General features: G+C 47.2%; 2 protein-coding genes across 16 annotated transcripts in view; one reads left to right on the forward strand and one right to left on the reverse strand.

Moving 5' to 3' along the window:
- On the forward strand, positions 1 to 9,194 carry TCHP (trichoplein keratin filament binding). Of its 4 annotated transcripts, none has more exons than XM_074606150.1 (12): positions 1 to 22; positions 524 to 839; positions 1,557 to 1,761; positions 3,010 to 3,066; positions 3,534 to 3,602; positions 4,385 to 4,558; positions 5,063 to 5,175; positions 5,489 to 5,555; positions 5,837 to 6,009; positions 6,990 to 7,071; positions 7,286 to 7,471; positions 7,565 to 7,870. In XM_074606150.1, the coding sequence occupies exons 2-12, from the start codon at positions 628 to 630 to the stop codon at positions 7,760 to 7,762; spliced, it is 1,536 nt and encodes a 511-aa protein (XP_074462251.1). In that variant the 5' UTR covers positions 1 to 22; positions 524 to 627; the 3' UTR covers positions 7,763 to 7,870. The 4 variants fall into 4 exon arrangements, with proteins under 4 accessions (XP_074462251.1, XP_074462254.1, XP_074462253.1 ...); XM_074606152.1 differs by lacking the exon at positions 1 to 22 and adding an exon at positions 8,099 to 9,194 and having other exon boundaries at positions 487 to 839; positions 7,565 to 7,708; XM_074606151.1 differs by lacking the exon at positions 1 to 22 and adding an exon at positions 8,388 to 9,194 and having other exon boundaries at positions 487 to 839; positions 7,565 to 7,708.
- A 79-nt stretch (positions 9,195 to 9,273) lies between these two features.
- The window catches only part of GIT2 (GIT ArfGAP 2), a 34,713-nt gene continuing 23,367 nt past the window's right edge, over positions 9,274 to 20,619 (reverse strand). For 7 of the 12 annotated variants that reach the window (XM_074606138.1, XM_074606133.1, XM_074606128.1 and 4 more), the window contains 4 exons: positions 18,483 to 18,565; positions 18,198 to 18,380; positions 12,998 to 13,061; positions 9,274 to 12,111 (listed from right to left, as the gene is read on the reverse strand). In XM_074606138.1, the coding sequence (XP_074462239.1) occupies positions 11,899 to 12,111; positions 12,998 to 13,061; positions 18,198 to 18,380; positions 18,483 to 18,565 (543 nt within the window). In that variant the 3' untranslated portion in view covers positions 9,274 to 11,898. Of the gene's footprint in view, positions 12,112 to 12,997; positions 13,062 to 16,298; positions 16,454 to 18,197; positions 18,381 to 18,482; positions 18,566 to 20,619 lie in introns of all 12 variants that reach the window. The other 5 variants (XM_074606135.1, XM_074606130.1, XM_074606134.1 and 2 more) reach the window with 2 other exon arrangements.

Here is a 20,619-nt window from a genome sequence, read left to right on the forward strand (position 1 = left end):
CGGACTCGCCCACCGCGCCCCGGTTCGTGCCCCCCGCTGTGGCCCGGGGGCGGCGCGGCGCCGGCCTAGTCAGGCCCCGTCCCGGCAGCGGCGGGGGGGGGGGGGGGGAACCAGAGCGTCCCCCCCACGGTTGTTTACGCCGTCTCGGCCCCGGCCCGGCGCGCTGTTCCTGCCCGGTCGTCGTTAATTATTTAGGGGAGATAAATTTTTCATAGGGAGCGGATGGTTGGGTCAGCGCGGCCCTCGCCGCCTGCCCTGCGCTGGGCAAACCAACCCGCCTGAGGCCGGCGGCGGGAGGGCTTTTATTTTAGTTTTAATTTAATTTTAAACACTGCGAAGGGCTGGAAAACCGACCCCCAGCCCCAGGGAGAAAGAACGGGGAGTTGGCGGTGAGGGGAGAGGGAAGCTCGGCCGCTGCCGCCAGCGCGGGGAGGGGGTTTTACGCCCCAAACTAGGTGTTTTTTACCGGAAAAACAGGTTGGCGCTGGAGCCCAAACTCGGGTGTCTTTTACCGGAAAAACAGGTCGGCGGGGGCGAGCCCGGCGCCGGGCGGCCGCCCCGTCCCTTCCCGCGAAGCGCGGCGCGGGCTGTCCCTCGGCGGCGCCCGTAGCGGGCGGGCGCGTTGCCATGGCGGCGGCCGTTGGCGGCGGGCGGCGGGCGATGGCGCTGCGCTGGGCGGCCCGGGGCCGGGCCCCGGAGCGCTGGGCTGCAGAGCGGCGGCGGGAGCTGGAGGCGCGCAACCGGCAGCAGTGGGAGCGAGCCAGCCGGTCCTTCGCCCAGGCCGCCATTTGCTGCTCCAGGCAGGCGCGGTGGAGCCAACCGCGAACCGTCCCGCCCAGGTACGGGCCGGGGGACCGGGAGGGGAGGCCAGGCCGGGGAGCGGGGAGGGGGGGGTGGCGGGGGCTCCGCCTGAGGCGCTGAGTGTGAGCCAGCAATGTGTCTTTGTGGCCAAGAAGGCCAGTGGTCTCCTGGGGAGCATTGCAGAGGACATGGCCAGCAGGTCGAGGGAGGCCATCCCCCCACTCTGCTCTGCCCTGGGGAGGCCACACCTGGAGCACTGGGTCCAGTGCTGGGCCCCCCAGTTCAAGAAGGACGGGAAACTGCTGGAGAGAGTCCAGCAGAGGCTACGAAGATGCTCAGGGACTGGAGCACCTCTCTGCTGAGGGAAGGCTGAGAGCCCTGGGGCTGTTCAGCTGGAGAAGAGCAGACTGAGAGGGGACATCATCAATGCTCAGCAATATCTAAAGGGCGGGGGGAAAGAGGATGGGGCCAGACTCTTCTCAGTGGTGCCCGGTGGCAGGACAAGGGGCAACAGGCACAAACTGGAACACGGGAAATTCCATCTTAACAAGAGGAAACACTTTTTTCCTTTGAGGGTGGCAGAGACCTGGCACAGGCTGCTCAGAGAGGTGGTGGAGTCTCCCTCTCTGGAGACACCCCAACCCCGCCTGAACGCATTCCTGTGCAACCTGCTCTGGGTGACCGTGCTGTGGCAGGGGGGTTGGAGGAGATGATCTCCGAAGGTCCCTTCCAAACCCTGCCATTCTGTGTGGCAGCCTGGCGGCGGTGCGGCAGGAGGCGGAGGAGGCAGCGGTGCGGCTGGAGCAGCGGCGGGAGCGGCTGCGGCGGCTGCTTGGCGAGGAGCGAGAGGTGCTGGCAGCAGAGCTGCGTGAGCTGCAGCGAGGCGGTGGGACGGAGCTCGCCAGGATGCAGCAGCGGAGCGAGGAGCTGCGAGCCAGCCGGGAGGAGCAGAGGAGGAAGGTGAGGGGAGCGGCGGGGACCCCCACAGCCTGGCCATGCATGGCACCAGGAGAGGCCTCGCAGCCTGGGTTTCGTTCCTCATCTCTGGCAATGAAGTAGCAGTCATACAGCCTTTCCCGGTGACAGGACTGGCAAGGCCACTCCCTTGCTTTAGATGCGTGAATTGCACTTGCTGGAGGATGGATATTTAATATCTTCATCAATGACGTAGACAGTGGGATTGAGCACACCCTCAGCAAGTTTGCGGATGACACCAAGCCATGTGTTGTGTGAACACGCTGGAGGAAAGGGGAGCCATCCAGAGGGACCTGGACAGGCTTGAGAGGTCGGCCTGTGTGAACCTCATGAGGTTCAACAAGGCCAAGTGCAAGGTCCTGCACCTGGGTTCGGGCAACCCCCAGTATCAATACAGGCTGGGGCGTGAAGGGATTGAGAGCAGTCCTGAGGACTTGGGGGTGTTGGTGGATGAGAAGCTCAACACGAGCCGGCAACGTGTGCTGGCAGCCCAGAAAGCCCCCTGCGCCCTGGGCTGCATCCCCAGCAGCGTGGCCAGCAGAGTGAGGGGGGAATCATGTCCCTCTGCTCCGCTCTGGGGAGACCCCCCTGCGGTGCTGCCCCCAGCTCTGGGGGCACCAACAGCAGGACACGGAGCTGTTGGAGCGGGGCCAGAGGAGGCCCCGGAGATGCTGGGAGGGCTGGAGCCCCTCTGCTGTGGGGACAGGCTGAGAGAGCTGGGGGGGTTCAGCCTGGAGAAGAGAAGGTTCTGGGGAGACCTTATTGTGGCCTTTTGATACTTAAAGAGGGCTTAGAAGAAAGATGGGGACAAACTTTTTAATAGGGCCTGTAGCGGTAGGACAAGGGCTAATGGCTTTAAACTGAAAGAGGGGAGATCTAGATTAGATATAAGGAAGAAATTCTTTACTGTGAGGGTGGTGAGACACTGGAACAAGTTGCCCAAAGAGGTGGTGGATGCCCCATCCCTGGAAACATTGCAGGTCCGGTGGGACGGGCCTCTGAGCAACCTGATCCAGTTGAAGATGTCCTTGCTCGTTGCAGGGAGGTTGGACTAGGTGACCTTTAAAGGTCCCTTCCCACCCAAACTATTCTATGACTCTGTAATTCCATGGATAGAAGCGCCCCGCGCAGTGTGTTTCAGCACTTGGTTCAGTTAACTAATAGCTGCCTTGGGAGGCTTTGGTATCTCAAATTGTTCTGTATTCTGACATAATCCCATTCTCGTGTTTCCAGGTTGCTGAGCAGCTGCTGTATGAGCACTGGAAGAAAAACAATGCTGAGCTCCGGGAGGTGATGTTACCTTCTTTTTAGTCCCTGCTGCCTTGCATTTATTAAACTCGAAAGTCATCACATATCTACTGTTGCAGATCTTGAATCACATCTTGAGTCACAGCAATTGTCCTAAGTTCTGATAAGCAAAAGGCAAAGGAGAAAATTGCTTAACTGTGTAAGAAGGCCCCTCAAAGCTGGTATTTTTCAAAAACAGTCAGAAATCTGTTCTGACTCAGAGCAGATTTTCAGTGCCTGTGATGTAAAATTCTCAGGTGCTTTTTAAATCTGTACCTGCCGTGTCCTTGGTGCTTCCTTATTCTTTATCCGGCTGACCGGCTGCTCTACCCGCCACAGCTCTGGTCTCACTGTAGTGTTTCCTAGAAACTGCTGGGGCTACAAGCTGGGACAGATGGTGCTCCAGAGTCCAGCAGATCCCAGGGGATGGGAGAGCCTCTGGTACTAATGGCATCTGTTGTCATCTATAGGTGGAGTCGGAGCTGCACAGGAAGCATGTGACAGAGGCTTGGGGCGACCAGCTGATGCAAAAAACCAAGGTACGCTGGGGGGCGGATTCCTGAAACACATGAGCAGGTGGAGGTGTGACACTAGGTGCCTTTTGACCCGTGTGACAGACAGCTTGCCTTCCTGTACAGACACGGCTCGAATGTGGAAGGAATAGGAATTGGCTATTTGTTTTTCTTGCACCAGTTTTGAACCAAATAATGACTGAGTTTGCCTTGCTCGTTCCTGTAGCGATGGGGAGTTCTGGTGTCCGCAGAATGACAGGAGCTGCTGACAGGAAGGATGCTTTTAATGAAGAGCCATCGTTCCTGTCTAACAAGTACACACTATCCGTCTCCTAGAAAATCCAGTGCCGTCTGCTGAACAGAGCCGTTGCAGGATTCAGTGTGGCTCTGGGTGCTCGTCTAAGAGCAAACGGCAGTGCAGAGCCAGTGCAAAGCCGCAAGAGTACTTGAATATGCTGATACTAGATATGGGAATACAGTGATTTTGATGTGAAAGAATAATAGAGGCTTTCAAATACAGATTTCAGAGTTAATTAAACCAATAATCTAAGTTGTAATAGGAAAATCTGAGTGTATTTGTGAGACCACCTGTGCGGGGTCCTGCGAAGGCTGTGTATAGACTGATAACCATTTTCAGGCAGTGATCAGTAGATTGGGTTGTCCTTGTGTTCCTTCCTAGCGTATTTTGTTCCGTGTTTTCCCAATACATGCCAGCTTGCAGGAGTTTGATTTGTGGATTTCCTGAGCCAGAGGCTGTTTCTTTGCGTTAGCCTAACCTTAAATGCCATGTTTTCTTTTGGCTCGGAAAGCAAGAAGCAACTGAACTTGAAGAGAAAAAACGTTATGAAAACGAATATGAAATTGCGCGAAGGGAAGCACTGGAAAGAATGAGACAAGAGGAAGAGAAGCGTCGTCTGGAAGAGAAGAAGCAAGAGGAGACGTTGCTTCAACAAATAGAAGAACTGAAATTACAGGAGACAGAGGTAATCTTTAGTTTCTCCTCATTTGAGAAGGAAGTTCATGGTTTCACTTGGAAATACAGCAACACTGGCCTGACCCCTTCCCTCCAGGTTTCTGCTAGATTAAATCTGGACCAAAGTTAGCTGTGACGTAATTTCTGTTAGTAATGTAGGCCTCTCCTGCCAGAAGAACACTGGCATATTACCTGAGTTCTGGTAGCTTTTGTTTGCTCCTCTTGAAATGCGAGCTCCCTTTTGTGCTGCACCAGATGAGAAAAAAAGACTTGTAGAAACTTCTAAGTGTGACAGGTTCAGGTCAAAGGCTTTGTTAGCTGGGGCTCCTCACGGTGTCTCTTGTGCCATGAGCCACTGAGACACAAATGAAACTAAAGTGGAATATTTACTGCAATGAGGATTTTGACTGCTCGCAGAGGAGCAGAACAGGGTACAAACCTCAGTACAAACGCTCTCTCTGGGTTGTCCAGCTCTCTGACGTACTCTTTCTTGGTGGTTGTTTTTTCCTTCTAGACAACAAAGCTGAAAAAAGAACGGCAGAATTTATTAAAGCAGCAGTGGGAGCTGGAAAACTTGGAAGAAGAAAGGAAACAAATGGAAGAGCAGCGGAAGAAGAAAGAGCTTGGGTATGTGATCAAGCGTAGCTTGTTTCGGCACGGCTTGGGTAGAATCTGTTCCTATGTATGAAATAGAACTTGTGGCACAAGGAGGTGTTGCCGGTAGCAGCAGTGGGTTGTAAATATTTAGTTTTTGATGGAAGCACTGGGAACAGCCAACAAGCAAATGCATTGGTGCCGTTACTTCTTTTTGTTCATGTTAGCGGTAGCAGGTACCTCTGTTGCCTGTTATCATAGATGCACCTTCTTGAGTGCCAGCATATAACAACATAGGGCTTTAGAGTCAGTTTGAATGTTTTATTTTTTTTTTTTCCTCCTTCAGTCGCTTTTTGAGGCATCAGTGTAATGCCCAGTTAAAGAGACGAGCCCAGCAGATACAAGAGGAGCTGGTAAGAGAAAATACCCCTTGATTTATATGTTATAGATACTGTGTGCTGAATAAACTTGTTCTTTGTGTTTTGTTTATGCGTCTGCCTACAGATAATTAGTTAGAAAGCCCCTTCCAGCTTGTGAACAGGGCTGGAGCAAAAAGATCATGAGGAAGCCAGCAGACTTGAGCGTCTTCCTGAGCACACTCTTGACACTGTGTCACCAATAATTTGTAGAGGGCAGCCCTGCAGACAGGCTGGAAGCTTGTTGGATAGCTGTTAATCTTGTGGCTTTTCTCAAGGAGATAGACCGGCAAATCTTATTGGCCCTCCTCGAGAAAGAAGATGAGGATCAGCGCCGCCAGTCCGCGCGACGGGAAAAAGCTGTTGCAGATGTTGCCTGGATGAAACGTGTCATTGAGGAACAGCTCCAGTTAGAAAAGGAGAGGGAGGCAGAGCTGCAGATTATGTTTAGGTGAGTCCGCCCACCTCTGAGCATCATCTAAAGAGACCGTATGTGCTGAATACCCCCTCCTGGTTGGCAGAGCTCCAGTCATCTTTGTTAAATAGGCTTTGAAAAGTGCATGTTAGAAAAAGGTGTGTGGTTGTCTTTACAGGTCTAGAAGCACTGCAGCAGAAGCGAGTGCTGCCCCTTCATTCCTTGTGCCAAGTACTGTGCGGGGCAGCTGCATGCCAGTACAGACAGCATCAAAGCCTGAGGCTGTTTTTCAATTACCTCAGCCCGAGACCTAGTCTGTAATTTCTGTTATGTTAGCTTTAATGCAACAGCTTTAATAACAAAAAAGAGGTAGTAACACACAGATGGCAAGAACTACCTTTTAGTTGTAAGTTCTTTGTAACCAACTTTCAATGATTCTGCATTACTGATGTGGAGGGGTTTAGTCTAAGTGACTCCAAAACCTGCATAGTTTTTCCTTTTGTACCTGAGGGCTTGTAGATAAAAGCTGCCTCGGGCTCCTCATTCAGGTTCACCTTACGCTCCCCCCAGTACAGAGAACATCTTCACTGTGACAGGACAGTGTGTGCTACCATCAAATTTTAGTTCAAGGTTTTGTCGCAGAGGGAAGATTTGCAAAATCTTGAGCTTTTCCAGCAATGCCCTTAACTACCCACCCCCGTGTGAAGTACTGTCCCTGTTGAAGAGACAAGCTTCCTCCCGAGGCCCTTCTGTGCCTGGGGCAGATTAGAAGTACTGCTACAAGCCAGTGTTTCCTTTGTGTTACCTCCTGCTGTTCAGTAACAAAGAAATCAGAGCAGTTCTCTGAAATAGGCACAGGTGGGGCGGACACGTTAGCTGCCTGGGAACAAACATGAAGAGAAACCCAAGTGCTCCTCTAAAGCACAGAGTAGCTTGTCTATATGCCCATGGAATATATAGGGGTTTTTTTAACTCTAAGTAGTAACCTTAGAGATAATTCTTTCTCTCTCTTTTAGTGAGGAAGCTAAAAAAGTGTGGGAGAAGAGGGAAGAAGAATGGGAAAGAGAGAAGGCAGCCAGAGATCGCCTGATGAATGAGGTAATGACCTTTTTTGATGAGGTGTCTCTCTTGGTTTGCTGAAGCTATTGTTCCAGCTGTAACCCTCCACCCTCCAGAGGGTTACAGCCTTCAGTACCCAGGGCAGAGTTTTTGTGCTGGTCTGATACACTTCCTGAGAATGATTTAACTGTCTGCACTGAGATTTCCCCAGTTCTTGATTTATCTTCTCCCTTAATCCTCTCACTTCACAAAGGTCCTTGCAGGCAGGCAGCGCCAGATCCAAGAGAAGATGGAGTTAAACAGACGAGCCCAAGAAGAGTCTATAAAGTATCGAGAGCAGCTGATTAAAGAACTTGAAGAGGCAAAAGAACTGAGTAGGCGAGAGAAGGAGCAGGAGGAAGAACTGAAGACAGCGCGCAGGCAGGAGCTGGAGGCGCAGGTACTGCACGCTTTCCAGACACACACCCAGCTGTGGAAGGCGCCCAGCCTGTGTCCCATCTTGCCGTAACAGCCCCATCTTCTCTGTGCCCAGCTGACAGAGCGCCGCTTACAAGAACGGGAGGAGCAGCAGCGCCAGAGGGAGGAGGAGGAAGAAGAGAGATCAGCGCAGCAGCGCTGTGAGGAGTTAGTGCAGCAGGAGGCCAAGCGCATGGCTGAGCAAGGGTACCACGGCAGGGTAGGTAGCAGTGTGAAGGGGAAGCTGGTACCTAAGGGTCACCCTGACACGTGAGCACATCAGGGGCGGCCACGGCATCATGCGAGCAGAACTGTTGCTTCTGATCTGCACCGTAGTTGCTACACAGCGCCAGGGTGGAACACCGGGCCCCTAACCTTCCCCTGGGGCTATTTCTGATGGAGGTCTATAGTTCTCTCTTAGAAATTGCTTTTCCTTTGCTGATAGTGATGCTTTAGGTCCCAATTTTTAAATAATTTTTGGGGCAGACTTATTGCTACTGCCTCAAATGTTACTCTAATTAATCTCAGCATTATCACCTGCATTAATGCAGTTGGTAGAGTGCATCTCAGCTGCTCACTGTCTTTCCATCTTCTGTTGTGCTTTGCCCAGCTCTAAAAACTAATCTGAACCACGTGCCCAACAGATCCTACTCTTCATACTGAACTATGAGCTACTCTGCAGAGTAACTCACCTCTGTCACTTATTAGACAGGAGCTGCAGAAGTCAAAAAGCTGGCAGGAGGCCTTCAAGTATCAACTCTTAAATGTTACTGATGCCTTTTCTTGGAGGATATTCTGTACTTTCCAGAGTACCTTCTTTGCACGATGAACAGCATGTGTGTATAAGATTAATTCTAAAGCCCATAATGAAATTACAATCTCTGTTTTGACCCTGTTAGCTCTACAGTTACCCAAAAGCAGCATGGACCTGAGGATTCTTGTCCTGTGCACCTGAGTGCACCAACGAGCACTAAATGCAGTTGCAGACTACAGAAAGAAAACTTCAAAGAATCAAGGAACTCCTGAAATAATGGTGGCTTTGGAATAGCATACAATGATGCTCAGACTTGATTCAGTAGATTTCTGAAAATATTTCATTGTGCCCCACCTGAACGTAGGCTCAAATTTCTACCAGCTTCAAGAAGGCAGAGGTGTGAGCATCCCCACAGGACTGAAGTGCTTCACTTGCTCCGCATTTGGGAGTTGTGATGTTGTATTTTAGTATAAGCTACACTGGGGCAACACAGCAAATAAATGAGCCCTTCGGATCTAAAGATCCATGAAAGAATCTGCAGGAACGGGACCTGTAAACCACTACCTGCTGCATTTGCTATTTAAGCACCAGACTCCCACCTCTGAGGCACATCTGGCTTTTAGGAGTTATAAAATCATAGGATCATTAGATTAAAGAGACCTTTAGCCTTAATTCATAACACATTGCAAATCAGCAAGATAAGAATTACTGCTGCAGCACAGGTTATTTAACATGTCCAGTTCCTCTCCAGAAGGTGCTGAAGGCTTCATTACTTTTTTTTTTTTCCAACTTGTTTCATAAATGATGAATAATTGTAACCTGATCAACTGTTTGTTTCTTTACATGAGCAAACTGCTGCAACCAGAGGGGAGGGGAATTTCAGTTGATTATTGTACTTGATTCCTTGCTATTATTGTCAGCAACTGCAGCTTAAAAGCATCCACACTCTTCAGCTGGTGTGGTATTTGTGATCCTGTCTCGGTGCTTTCAAGATCTTTTCTTTACAAAACCAGCCATCACATAACCCCACATAATTTCACATACTGAAAGGGTTTTAGCATTTTATAGTAATACAGTAAACAAAAGATTAAGTCAAAGTATTGTACAGACAGAAGGACACTGATAAATACAAGTTTTTGAAAAAGGCAAAAAAAATTTTTACTTTCCTATGCAGCATTTTGTAAAGAAAGAGCAATTTGTTTACAGGGGAATAAAAAAACCTGCCATTGTTATTTCAGGTAGTACAGTGCTGTATGATTCGATGGCCAATCTACTTACTATTCTTTAGTTCCACTGTTGGTTTTGAACCACTCCGCCTGTTTGTGAAAAGAGCTGACGCAGCACATCAGCATGTGCTCAGACCATTTCTGTTTTACTGAGAACGTCAGAAAAATCGCTTATCCTGCATGATCGTCACCGTGGTTCTGGAGCGATGACACAGGGTGACCATAACCAACCTAGAACAAACATTTGTTTAGAGAGGGGGGAATTAAACAGCACTTCTGGTCAAGTGACAGAACAGGAAATCAGCTACAGGTTGGCCATGTTTTTATAGCTTTAGCTATAGTTGATTGTAGGAGATCTGGAGGTAGCGTAGCTGGAACGAGGGCCTGCAGTTATCAAACTGTCTGTTTGGTTTGGTACAGAGGCAAGTTAAAACAACTGATAACTTACAACATAACTCAGTGCTGCCCTACTTTGGGAATCAGGTAAGATATGTTAAAGAAAAGCATACAGTGGTGTCCTGAGAGATTTAAAAATACCATCTGCTGCCTCTCAACGATGCCAATTTAAGGAAAAGTTCCTAGAAGATTAACAATGTATTTAATTGCCAGTGGCATAACTTTGAAGTAAGTTTTACAAATGTCTTTTGCAGTCCTAATCCCAGCCTGTCCGCATTCCTGTGAGTTTAGGGTCAGTTCTGGAATTCAGAAGTGCAGAAGGGAAATAAAAAACCCCCACAATGAAGAACATTAATTTAGCTGGGCTGTCACCTACTCTCTCCATTCCTTCCTTCCCTGAAACTCACGCTACTTTAAAAACAGAGCTAATTACAACATACAAGAATCCAACAGTGTTATGGCACTTCAAGTGTTTATATATACATACAAACACAGTATGATCTGAAAAGGAACCAACCACTGAACTGTAGTTCCTTTTTTCACCTAAGTAGGGCAGTTTTTCATCAGAAAGCCTTGAAGAGTTCATGGTTTTGGCAGACCGCATACTGCAGACCTATTTGTGGAACAGCAGATAGCCATTTCTGACTCAGAAACTGTCTGAATGTTCACATCAACTCCTGCCATGTGGCAACCACTGCAGTTCCCTAACTTCGCTCTTAACTAAAAGACCACTTGTAAGTGGCTGCCAGCTGAACTGCCATGGCCAGCTCCTTGAAAACAACACGCTTCCCAATGGGATGCAGGCAGAGGCAAAAAGTAGTGATTCCCCCCCCCCCCATGGAATTTAGATTCCTGAAGAACAATCATTTTTGAACATATGGACTGACACAGTTTGGTGAACTGTTTTGAATAAAACAAACCTGAAACACACATTGACATTTGTCACCCACCTGCCCTTCTAACTGGCAGGCTCACTTGGGTTATTCCACACAGAGCTTGCAAAATCTTGAAAGATTGCATAAAACTTACGAGATATCAGAAATCTTTTCACATTTGGATATGTTGAGGTACAGAGGTTATATGCTATGGCAGACAGCGCTGCTTTTGCACTGGCACTCTTCTAACTTCCTTTTTTGTTTGTGTTTTTTTTTTTTTAATTATCACAGAAATCTTTAGTGATGTTGCATCTTGAGTTACTGAGCAATGCTGCTGCAAACAAGATGGTGCCTTGAAGATGACAGTAAAATTCTGTAGGAAATTTTAGAATGAATTATTAAATCAGAAACAAAGGATAATATTTTAACCACTAATGCCCTAAAGTAACATCAAACATATATATTAATGGCATAGTGACAACTAAAGGAAATAACTATTAAGTTTCAAATTCCTTCCAAAACAGATAAAGTGACAAAGACCTCGTATAGTTACATGTAATAAGCTCGGATGCCCACAACTACTATTGTTTTATCAGACTAAAAACACATTATTGCACAACAGTTGATATGGGAACAGATAATATTCAGCTTGTACTCCGTTATCAGGACTACAACCTTCTTCCTGCTGGGTAGCAGTTACGGTCCTGGAGCCTTCAGAGCCCGTTTGGCTGCGGGTTGCTCGGTCAGCGGCATCATGGCACGCGAGGCTCCAGGCCGGACAGAGCAGAGGCGAGATTCTGCCCTCTGATACACGCAGCTGATTTCAGCGAGAGTTTTGCAAGCGATATCTGAAAGCAGAACGTGGCCCCAAGGAAACATCTAGCAAGAGCTTGATAACAACGCTGGTACATGATAATGGCTCAACAGCTATTCGCAACATGCTATTATCTGTAACTAAACTGGCAACACAGGCACAAAATAAGGCAGTGGGTTAAATTAATCATAAAATTGTTAGAAAACATGCAAAAATAATACTGAGTTTTTTTAAAAAAAAAAGTTTCTTGCCCCTTTAGTTTTTCCTCATAAAAATTTGAATAGTTCCACACCTATATTTGAAATTCAACCTTTTAAAAAACAAGACTAAAAAGCCAAGTGTGACTCAGTTGTTGTTCTCTTTGGTTGTGATGGTAACCAGCTGTTTAGCGGCCTTGGCGATGTCATAGGCGCACTGGATAACTTGCTGCGTGACCAGCTGGATGTCCGTGGTAGGGCACGTCTCCACGGGAAGGGTTTTTTTGCACTCGGATTGGAGTCTGTAGGCACTAGATGTCAGCAGACGCAAAGAAGTCCTTACCAGTTCAGATTTGGGCTTCTGGGAAAGAAAAGTAGAAGTTGAACTTGACAGAACTACAAAACCGTTCCAGGATCGCTTTTAATTAGCCGGTGGTGGTTCAGTAGTGTTGTTTAATACTAAAACTTTTGCTGTTAGGGCCCTGCTTTCTGCACGGGATCCTCTGTGCTGTTGGAGGCGTTATAAGACATCGCTGCAGAGACGTGGGGTAGGGGCGGATTGAAAACAGTTCCTGTAATTTCTCCTCTCTCATCTCAGGGAGATTTCAAACTGCTGCCAGGCAGCACGCAGGGAATACTGCTTCATGCTCTCATTTAGGAAGTTACTCAGACACATTTATCTAGTGCCTATTTACTGCTACCCAGCCCATGTCCTGGCTGACATCAGGGTACAGCGTGTACAAGACAATCTGTTCAGGTAGGCACAACAGCATTAGATTTTCCTTGCAGTTTTACAGAGGTGGATAAGACTTTACAAAAACTTAATCACGGAGATTTCACTCACTAAGTTTGCTGTGAAGAAAGCGTTTGCATTGGTAGATGGATAGCAGATCTAAACATACCTACAAGAAATCCAGGCAGCTGCACTCAAATGGAAACTTGGGGGCGAGGAGTCCAGCAAAACTCCCATATAACCACACGATTCCTCAAGCCAGATGCAAGCAGCCTCCAGTTTTGGAGGAACCGCATGCAATTCTTAGAGTTTTAAGTTCAAGAGTAAAATTAAAGGCCTGGATTCACACATTAGCCCTTCCCAACTGGCATGCTAATAAATACAAAGGTGCAAGATGGGACAAAAACCATCTAGTCATTTCTCCCTACTTTCTGGCTTTTGGTTTTCAGATACTGAAGGGAAATCTACTATGAGGAATGAGGCCAAAAACATTTTGATGCTGGAAGGTACTTACTTTGGGGAACAAGGCTGCCATTTCTGTTACTGCCACATGTATTCTCTCCGAGCACGGTATATAGCTGCAAAAAGATGCAATGTATTATTCATTATGCAAAGACTCCTCTCCTCTTCAGTTTTACTAGTCAGTGGCTATTATTCTAAAAACAGCAGTGTATCAAAAACTCCATATATATTCTAAAAATATCTTTGTAGGCTGCACTGAAGGCAACTGAAGTAGCAAGTGCAAGACACAATATGGTGACTCTTAGTGTCTCCTCAGCATTCCCCAGCACACTGCAGCACAAGTTTGCATATAACTATGCGACTTCAGAAAAAACAAGAACTTAAGAAATAATTTTGTACTATTGGTTAAGTTTTCATTATTCTTCGATCAAAGTTTGTTTGAAGAAATAGCTGTCCACACCTATTACACCAAACATTGTCAGAAAAAGTCTCAATTTGTATGCAATTATGGAAACGTGCCTATGAATATTAGCTGCACATTATTTCATAAGCTTGCATTTCCTAATTCCCCCTCGCCCAACTATTCAACCACTAGAATCTGTCTCCAAACTGTACAGAAAATTGCTCAGCTCGTTCTGTTTGGTGTATGCACAAATGACACATGATTGTTAGTTGTGGGAACGCACACCCAAGCAAACTGGTTCATGTAAATCAGGCACAGAGTAAAGTAAGATTCTGCAGTTTGAAAATATCTGAAGAAAATCCAGTGACACAGAGGTGCTTTGGAAAAAAAAGCAACTTTTTTTCCCCCCTCAGTGCAGTGTTGACAATCAAAAGTGGATTAAGAAAAACCCACTTTGTATGTGGGATCTGAGTAAGTTTAGCTTCTTGCTGCTGTTTCAGGGAAATCTCTATCCATTTGTTTCGAAAGAGCTCTTTCTGCATAAGTCAAGAGACTGTAAAACCACTCTACTAAAAGAAAAGTTTTAAAACTGCTAAGGATGTAAGCAGCAATCTCTGAAGAAAAGTTGAAGAACCTCAAAGGTGTTTCAATTTATTTTGTTTCAGAGTTGAATTTTGGCCATCCAAACTTAAAAATAATTCAACAGTCAAGTGTTGACATTTATAGGACCTCTGAAGCAATGCAATTTTCCTGCACTTCTTTTCCATGTGTAAGCTACAAAGTAGAAGCCTTTAAAAAAAAAAACCACACACCAAAAACCAACCAAACACTTTGTACTTAAATTACCAAAACACAGTAAGCCCAAAAAACTGTATTCAAAACACTTCACAGCAAGACCTAAAGTCTGACCTCCATAAACTTTTAACCCATCAGTTCTCAGCTAAACTCTGAGCGATCTCTGTAACAAACACGTTCCCCTGGCTCAGCAGCCTGCCTGGAAACTTTAGTTTGTTGCAGAGATGCAAGTTGAAGACACACCTTGATTCCAAGGAGATTTATTTCCATCCTTGTATCAGTTCATTATCAGTTGAAGCCAGGAATGCAGCACTAGGCACATTATTTCCCCTTTCTCATTTCACAAACTGGAAGACTAGACACCTACTGAGAACGGGCACGCCAAACTTCCAGTACAGAATTCATACCTTGCTCTTTCTGGTAAAGTTTAACTGAAGGTAAAACGTCACATGAAGGTAACTTACGAACACCAAAATGCCTTCTTGGATTAATTTATACACAGCAAACAGACAACGCGCAGTTCTCACACAGCAGCTTACAGACACATGCATCTCCAAACTACCAACTACTTTCACGGCGTGTGAGTTATAGGCTAAATATTCAGTAATTCTGTTGAGTTAGCTAATAAAACAAAGGCAGATCCCATTAGTCCTCACAGCTTTCACTTCTGACTTATATACAAAATGAAAATTGGTCTGTTCAAAACAGATCTTAAAACTATTTACTATAAGCTGCTGTGAAGCACTGGGTTAGTGTGGTCTGTCAAAAGACCCATTTCAAAAGACTTGTTTTTTAAGCTTCAAAGACTCAGTTTCAGCATAAGTTAGTTAACGTGATTCAACCTTAAGCAAGAGAATCTCAAAATCACAAAACAGCAGCATTCAAGAAAAATATTCAGCACCTGTAGATTATGGTAGGTCATTGCCCTTTCAAGCAAAAAAAGACAACAAAAAGCCACCCCACCCCCAGTCATTATTTATGCAGTCATCTTGCAATACCAAAGGTGCAAAAATAGGTCATTTGCAAATGCACTGAGAAAGCAGCAACACACTGGGGTCATTTGGCAATGCAGGAAAATTGCTTTAGAAAGGAATATTTCCTTATGTCTCCAATCACATGAGTCCTTCCAAATAAACTAAAAGTGGAGAGAAGTCTTTCAGGCTCGCTGTAATTCCCATTCTGCTATTGAGTTAACAATTAATTTGCTCCCTGCAAGCCACACTGAACAGCACCATACCTCATTAAAAAGCCACTTTGCTGATTAACCCTTCACTAAAAAGGCAGAGAAAACCCTATGAATTACGTGAATGAAAGACCAAGATTAACGACATATATTTCATGATATGTTCTCTAGCTTAGCTGCAAAGTTCACAGTGTGTCTTGGAGGAATGGCTGTATTTTATAGTCTAAACACTCACTGTAAGCTCATGAACTGAGAGGACACATTTGTTGAGTTTACACACATTCCAGTAAGACATCAAGAAGATATTCAAGTAGTGACAGCTTGGAAACAAAGAATCCATCATTAGCAGTAACTTGTAGTAACCTCTTCCTCCAGTCCCGATATTTGTCACTGCCAGTATTACCTGGGATTAAACCTTTGGAAGTTCTGTTTTAAAGAACATATGATTTAAATTTCATTTTTATTTTAGGCATTAATAAACAATATTTTGGTCAGGTTGGAGGATACTATATAAACACGCAATTTTTTTTTTTCATCAAATCAAGATACAAAATGATCTCATCTGTCACGCCAACTGTATAAACAGTGGAGGGCCTAAGCTGTCAGGTGTGAATGTTGTATGTTGGGAACCATGAAACTTCTGCTGCTTTTGCAACACTGCACAGAAGCAGCAGCCACATGTCGTGCTGTTAGTGTGGATAATTTATCTCAATGGACAATAAACAGAACAGAGACAGGAGAATCTCTTGAACTAGAGACAAATTACAGTTCCAGGTTGTGGCTCTGTTCCCCGTTAAATCAATAACGAGAGTTTCAACTGAACAGGTAATATTGCAAGTTCATAACTCTCTGGACTAGCTAGCTGCAGTTTCTTTATCATCCAAAGCATTTCATGCATAGCCTTTAACGACCCCTGTGCAGATGGTGCGTGAGGGAAAGAGGCACCAGAGAGAAACAGAAAGGACACTGTGCCTGGGAGGCAGGGACAGAGGCCAGAGTACCAGGAGGCAGGACCGGGCTGCTGGATGGTCAGAGGCTGCAGGGGAGCTCTCTCAGCCCAGGGAACCAGCGTGCTGAAGCAGCCGAGGCTATGTCTGAGCTTCAGCATGCCCGCACGCTCTAATGGTCTACTCGGCCAGTTGAGTGCAGGAAAAGAAATGGAAGAAAGCAAGAAAAAAGAAAAAAAAAAAAAAAGGTGTTTCATTAATAGATTATACTCTTGAATCATTTTATTACTCTCTGATTCTCTACGCAGCACGTGATTTTTATCTACAACGTTCCCAGCACTAGCTTGGAAGATGTATTATTACATCCCTAAGTATCTCACTTTGTTAAGGAAGTGTTCCCCTACTGCAAGAAGAGAACGGTGGAACAAGCCTACTCCATCTCCACCGTGCCCCAGGCCCTGCGGTTCTCAGCCCACTGAGACAAAGCCAGGGAACAGGAAAACAAAGAACAGCAGCTTCGCAGTTCAGTGTTTTGCAAGATTATACTCATTTAAGTACTGGCAAACACCCCACTCCACGCATGGTACAGAAGAGAAAATAAAAAAGAACGTAACAGGTTGTTTAAAAATCTATTCAATTTAACAGCGAAAGCTAGGTACGCTGTATTATTTCTTTCAATTATTTTTTAAAAAATACAGTTCAAATACTGTAAACTGTGCTACACATAAAAACCAAACTCATTTAAAGCTTCTCTTACTGTTGCTTCTTGTTATGAACTGTGAGAAATAAGCAACAAGGGATTGCAGTGGAAAAGGTTACAGAACAAGGGCAATGAGCTCAGCACAAACACGTTAGAACTCGCCATTCAGCGTGAGAAGGAGAGGCCGTGTGCTGTCCCTTCTAAAAATAGAAAAGTACAAGAAGGAAAAAACACAGAACAGAAGTGGCCCCATTGTTGAGCACTCCTCTCAGCAAGGCAGGAAGCGAGGGCTTAACACAAATCACCAGCAGCTTCTCCCAGGCAAAGCCAGGCACAGAACTTGGGACGGGAGGCAGAAAGCAAGACCTGTCAGCCTGCAAGTTCAGATTTTCTGGAGACCAAAGCTATTCCAGACCTAAAACGTGTTCCTACCTGGGGAGACATAACTCCTATTTACAGTCTTCTAAAAGAGTTGTGCAGAAGCACCACCTGATGATCAGGCAGGGGCACTATCATTTTTCACTCGCTCACAGCTATTCTGAAAAGCAATTGTTCAGTTGGGCAAGAAGCTCCCCAAGGGAACTGAAGCTGCTACCCGACATGCTGATGAACAGCCTCCCGACTACCCAGCTATGTCTGAGTCTAAACCCAATAGCTGAAAATTGCTTTTGCTGGTACATTATTGGTATTCATTAGGAAAGCCAAATTTTCCCTGCCTTCGCAATTTTTTCCCTGAAACCAGACTTGCTGTTACTGTCACACTGGGGCGGGGCATCCTTACCTAAGGACACAGTTATCTGAGGATCCAACAGAAACTTAAGCCAAGTTCTCTCTGCAACACTCGTTTGATTTGTTTCTAAAACACCACTCGCTGTGCAGCAGGACTTCCCAAGCTCTTTGCTCCCAGCGCTCCCATCCCCATGCCAGTTGTGGGCAGGCAGGCAGCAGGCAGTGCCACAGCCAGAAGCCACTCACGGGAGGCTGTGCTGGTTTTTTGGATGGGAGCATGTGTTCCCACCACCTGCGCTGGTCACTCGTGCCCACTCACCCAATGGTACTAGGGCCACTACACCAGGAAACACCACAGACCTACATGTTTTGTACGTGTGAAATCAGTGCCTCCAGCATTAACACAGGGGGTGGCGGCTGTACTTCTGCAAACACGTGAAGAATTTTCTTCATTTTCTTACGAACTGTGGAGCTTTTCCAGCACTCACACCTTACCTGTCATGCTTGTTCTCTTGTGCTGCTCGCAGCAGCTCCTGAATATTCTTAGTGATTTGCTCAGTTTTCCGAATCACATCTTCTGTACTGGGCAAACTGGAGCTGGGAGCTGTGTCGGTGTCTTCAGGGATTGATCCCTCCCCCTGCCAAATGACGCTCCTCTGCCGGCCCTTCCTGCCTGACCTACAAAGGAACAAAGCAGAGGTTGGGACAGAACTGGCTGCTCACAAAAGTCCTTGTCCTCCGACAACACGGAGGCTGTCAGCTCTGCATGACAGCACTTACCCCGTCTCCTCCAGCTCCAGAGGGGTGGTGGGGTTATCGTAGTCACTCTCAGACATGCTGCTCTGTTTTTCCAGCTTCGAGGCCTGCAATGAACACAGATTTATTTCAGTGCTGTGCAGGAAAGAAGGGCCCTGAGCTGTGCCAGTGCCACATCCTGCGTATGTGGGCTTGCTCTTTAACACAACAACCCCTGCACCAGCCTCTACCCTGCAGCCAACATGCCCCCCGCCCTGTGCCGGGCTTCCGCTGCCAGCTTGAACCCGAGGCCCTGGCACGACCCTGGCACTGCCCCACCAGACCTGCATCAAGGGCTCTGCCCTGGCATCCAGCAGGGCTGCAGGGACAGACAGATGGCCAAAGCACGGCGTCCTTCCCCTACCACTGAAACTGTCACGTGGGCAAGCAGGGGGAGGCTCGCAGGGGAGGAGAGGCCAAACGGAGAGGGCAGGACTGCCAGGGAGAAAGAGACCAGACCAAGAGCGGGAGGCCCATGGCAGACTGGAGGCCAGACACAGTGTGGGAGGCTCAACATAGAGTGGAAACCAAACCAAGCACGGGAGGCTGAAATGGGAATTGAGGCCCAGCACAAGGTGGGAAGTCTGTCACAGTGGAGACCAAATCAAGCACAGAGCAAAGGCTGAACTAGGCATGGGAAGCCCACCACAGAATGGGAGATCAAAACGAGGGTTAAGGACCATTGCAATGGAAAGCCAAAATAAAGACTGGAGATTGAAATGATGGCAGGAGACCCTTTGTAGAGTGGAGGCCAAACTGCGGGTGGAAGACCAAAGGGCACGCAGGAAGCCAAACCAACGAGACTTAGAGCCTGTTGCAGATTGGAGGCTGAAACGATGGTGGGAGGACGAAATGGGGAGTGTTGAGGTCCATTGCAGACTGGCGACCAAAACACGGTTGGGAGGCCAAATAAGTGAGACTTCTGACCCACAGCAGAGCATAGGATGAAACGAGGGCAAGAGTCCTAACCATCGAGAGTAGAGAGCCACTGAAGAGTGGGTGTCAAAAGGAGGGAGGTACGCCAATTCCAAAGTGAAGGCCAAAATGAGGGCAGGAGACAAACAAGGAAACGAAGGCCAGAGCAAGAATTATAGGCACAGATGGAAGTGGAGGCTGGCCTGGGTGCTGTAGGCACACATGACGTGGAGGCCAGATCGAGCGTGGGAGGCCCACTGCAAAGCGGGAGGCTGATCCAAGTGGGAGTCTGAACCCGGAGTAAAGGATGAATGAAGAGTGGGATACCAAAATGGGCTTGGAGGCCAAATCCACAGCAGAGGCTGAACCAAGAGTGAAGGCCGATAGCTGAGTGGGAGGCACACAGTGGAGTGGAGGGCAAACTGAACCTGTGACTCTGACCTCAGAATGGAGGCCAAACCTAGACTGGGAAGCACACAAGGAAGGTGAGGTCAAACTAGAGTGGGAAGACCATGGCAGAGGGAAGGCCAAAGACAGAGTTGGAGGCTGAACCAAGCGTGGGAGGCAAGACCAAGTGTGGATACCCACTGGAGAGCAGAGGTCGGATGGAGCGTGGGAAGGCACAGCTGCAGCATACTACTCCAGAGGGTAGAAACCACGAACAGAGACAGAGGTCCAGTATTTTCCCACTCTCCCCTTCATATGGCATTCCCTGGGGAGACACATAGTGACTGTGTCTGCACCGGGAACAAGAGTGCCACCCATTCCCTGCCTCTGGGCACATTTGCTTCCTCCTAGGTGCGATGGCAGAACACTCACCACTTCCTACTCCCATAGAGACCAGTTCTGCATCTCCCAGTAAAGCATTCAACCTGTGGCCGAGGATGATGCTCATTTTTTTTCCCCTAAACTCCTTTTCAACTTTTTTTTCCCCCCAAATAAGCATACTTGCACTATGACAGCTCAAGAGTGCTCTCCCTGCAGATCCTAACGTACAGCCCCCTCTGTCAGCAAGAGATTCTCAGACAGAGAGCTAAACTCCCTTCTCTAACCTGGTTTAGCCTTCTTGGATAGTTTATGCCCAGGCAGTACAACATCCTGGAGGTTTATGCTATGAATACCTACTGTCAGGCCAATCTCTGCAGTTCACATGAATTTGCAGTTTGAAACCCCCGAGGCACGCTCCCTTCCTCAGCCAGAGCCCAGG

This window comes from Larus michahellis, chromosome 13, assembly GCF_964199755.1.
Source record: "Larus michahellis chromosome 13, bLarMic1.1, whole genome shotgun sequence".
Lineage (NCBI taxonomy): Eukaryota > Metazoa > Chordata > Aves > Charadriiformes > Laridae > Larus > Larus michahellis.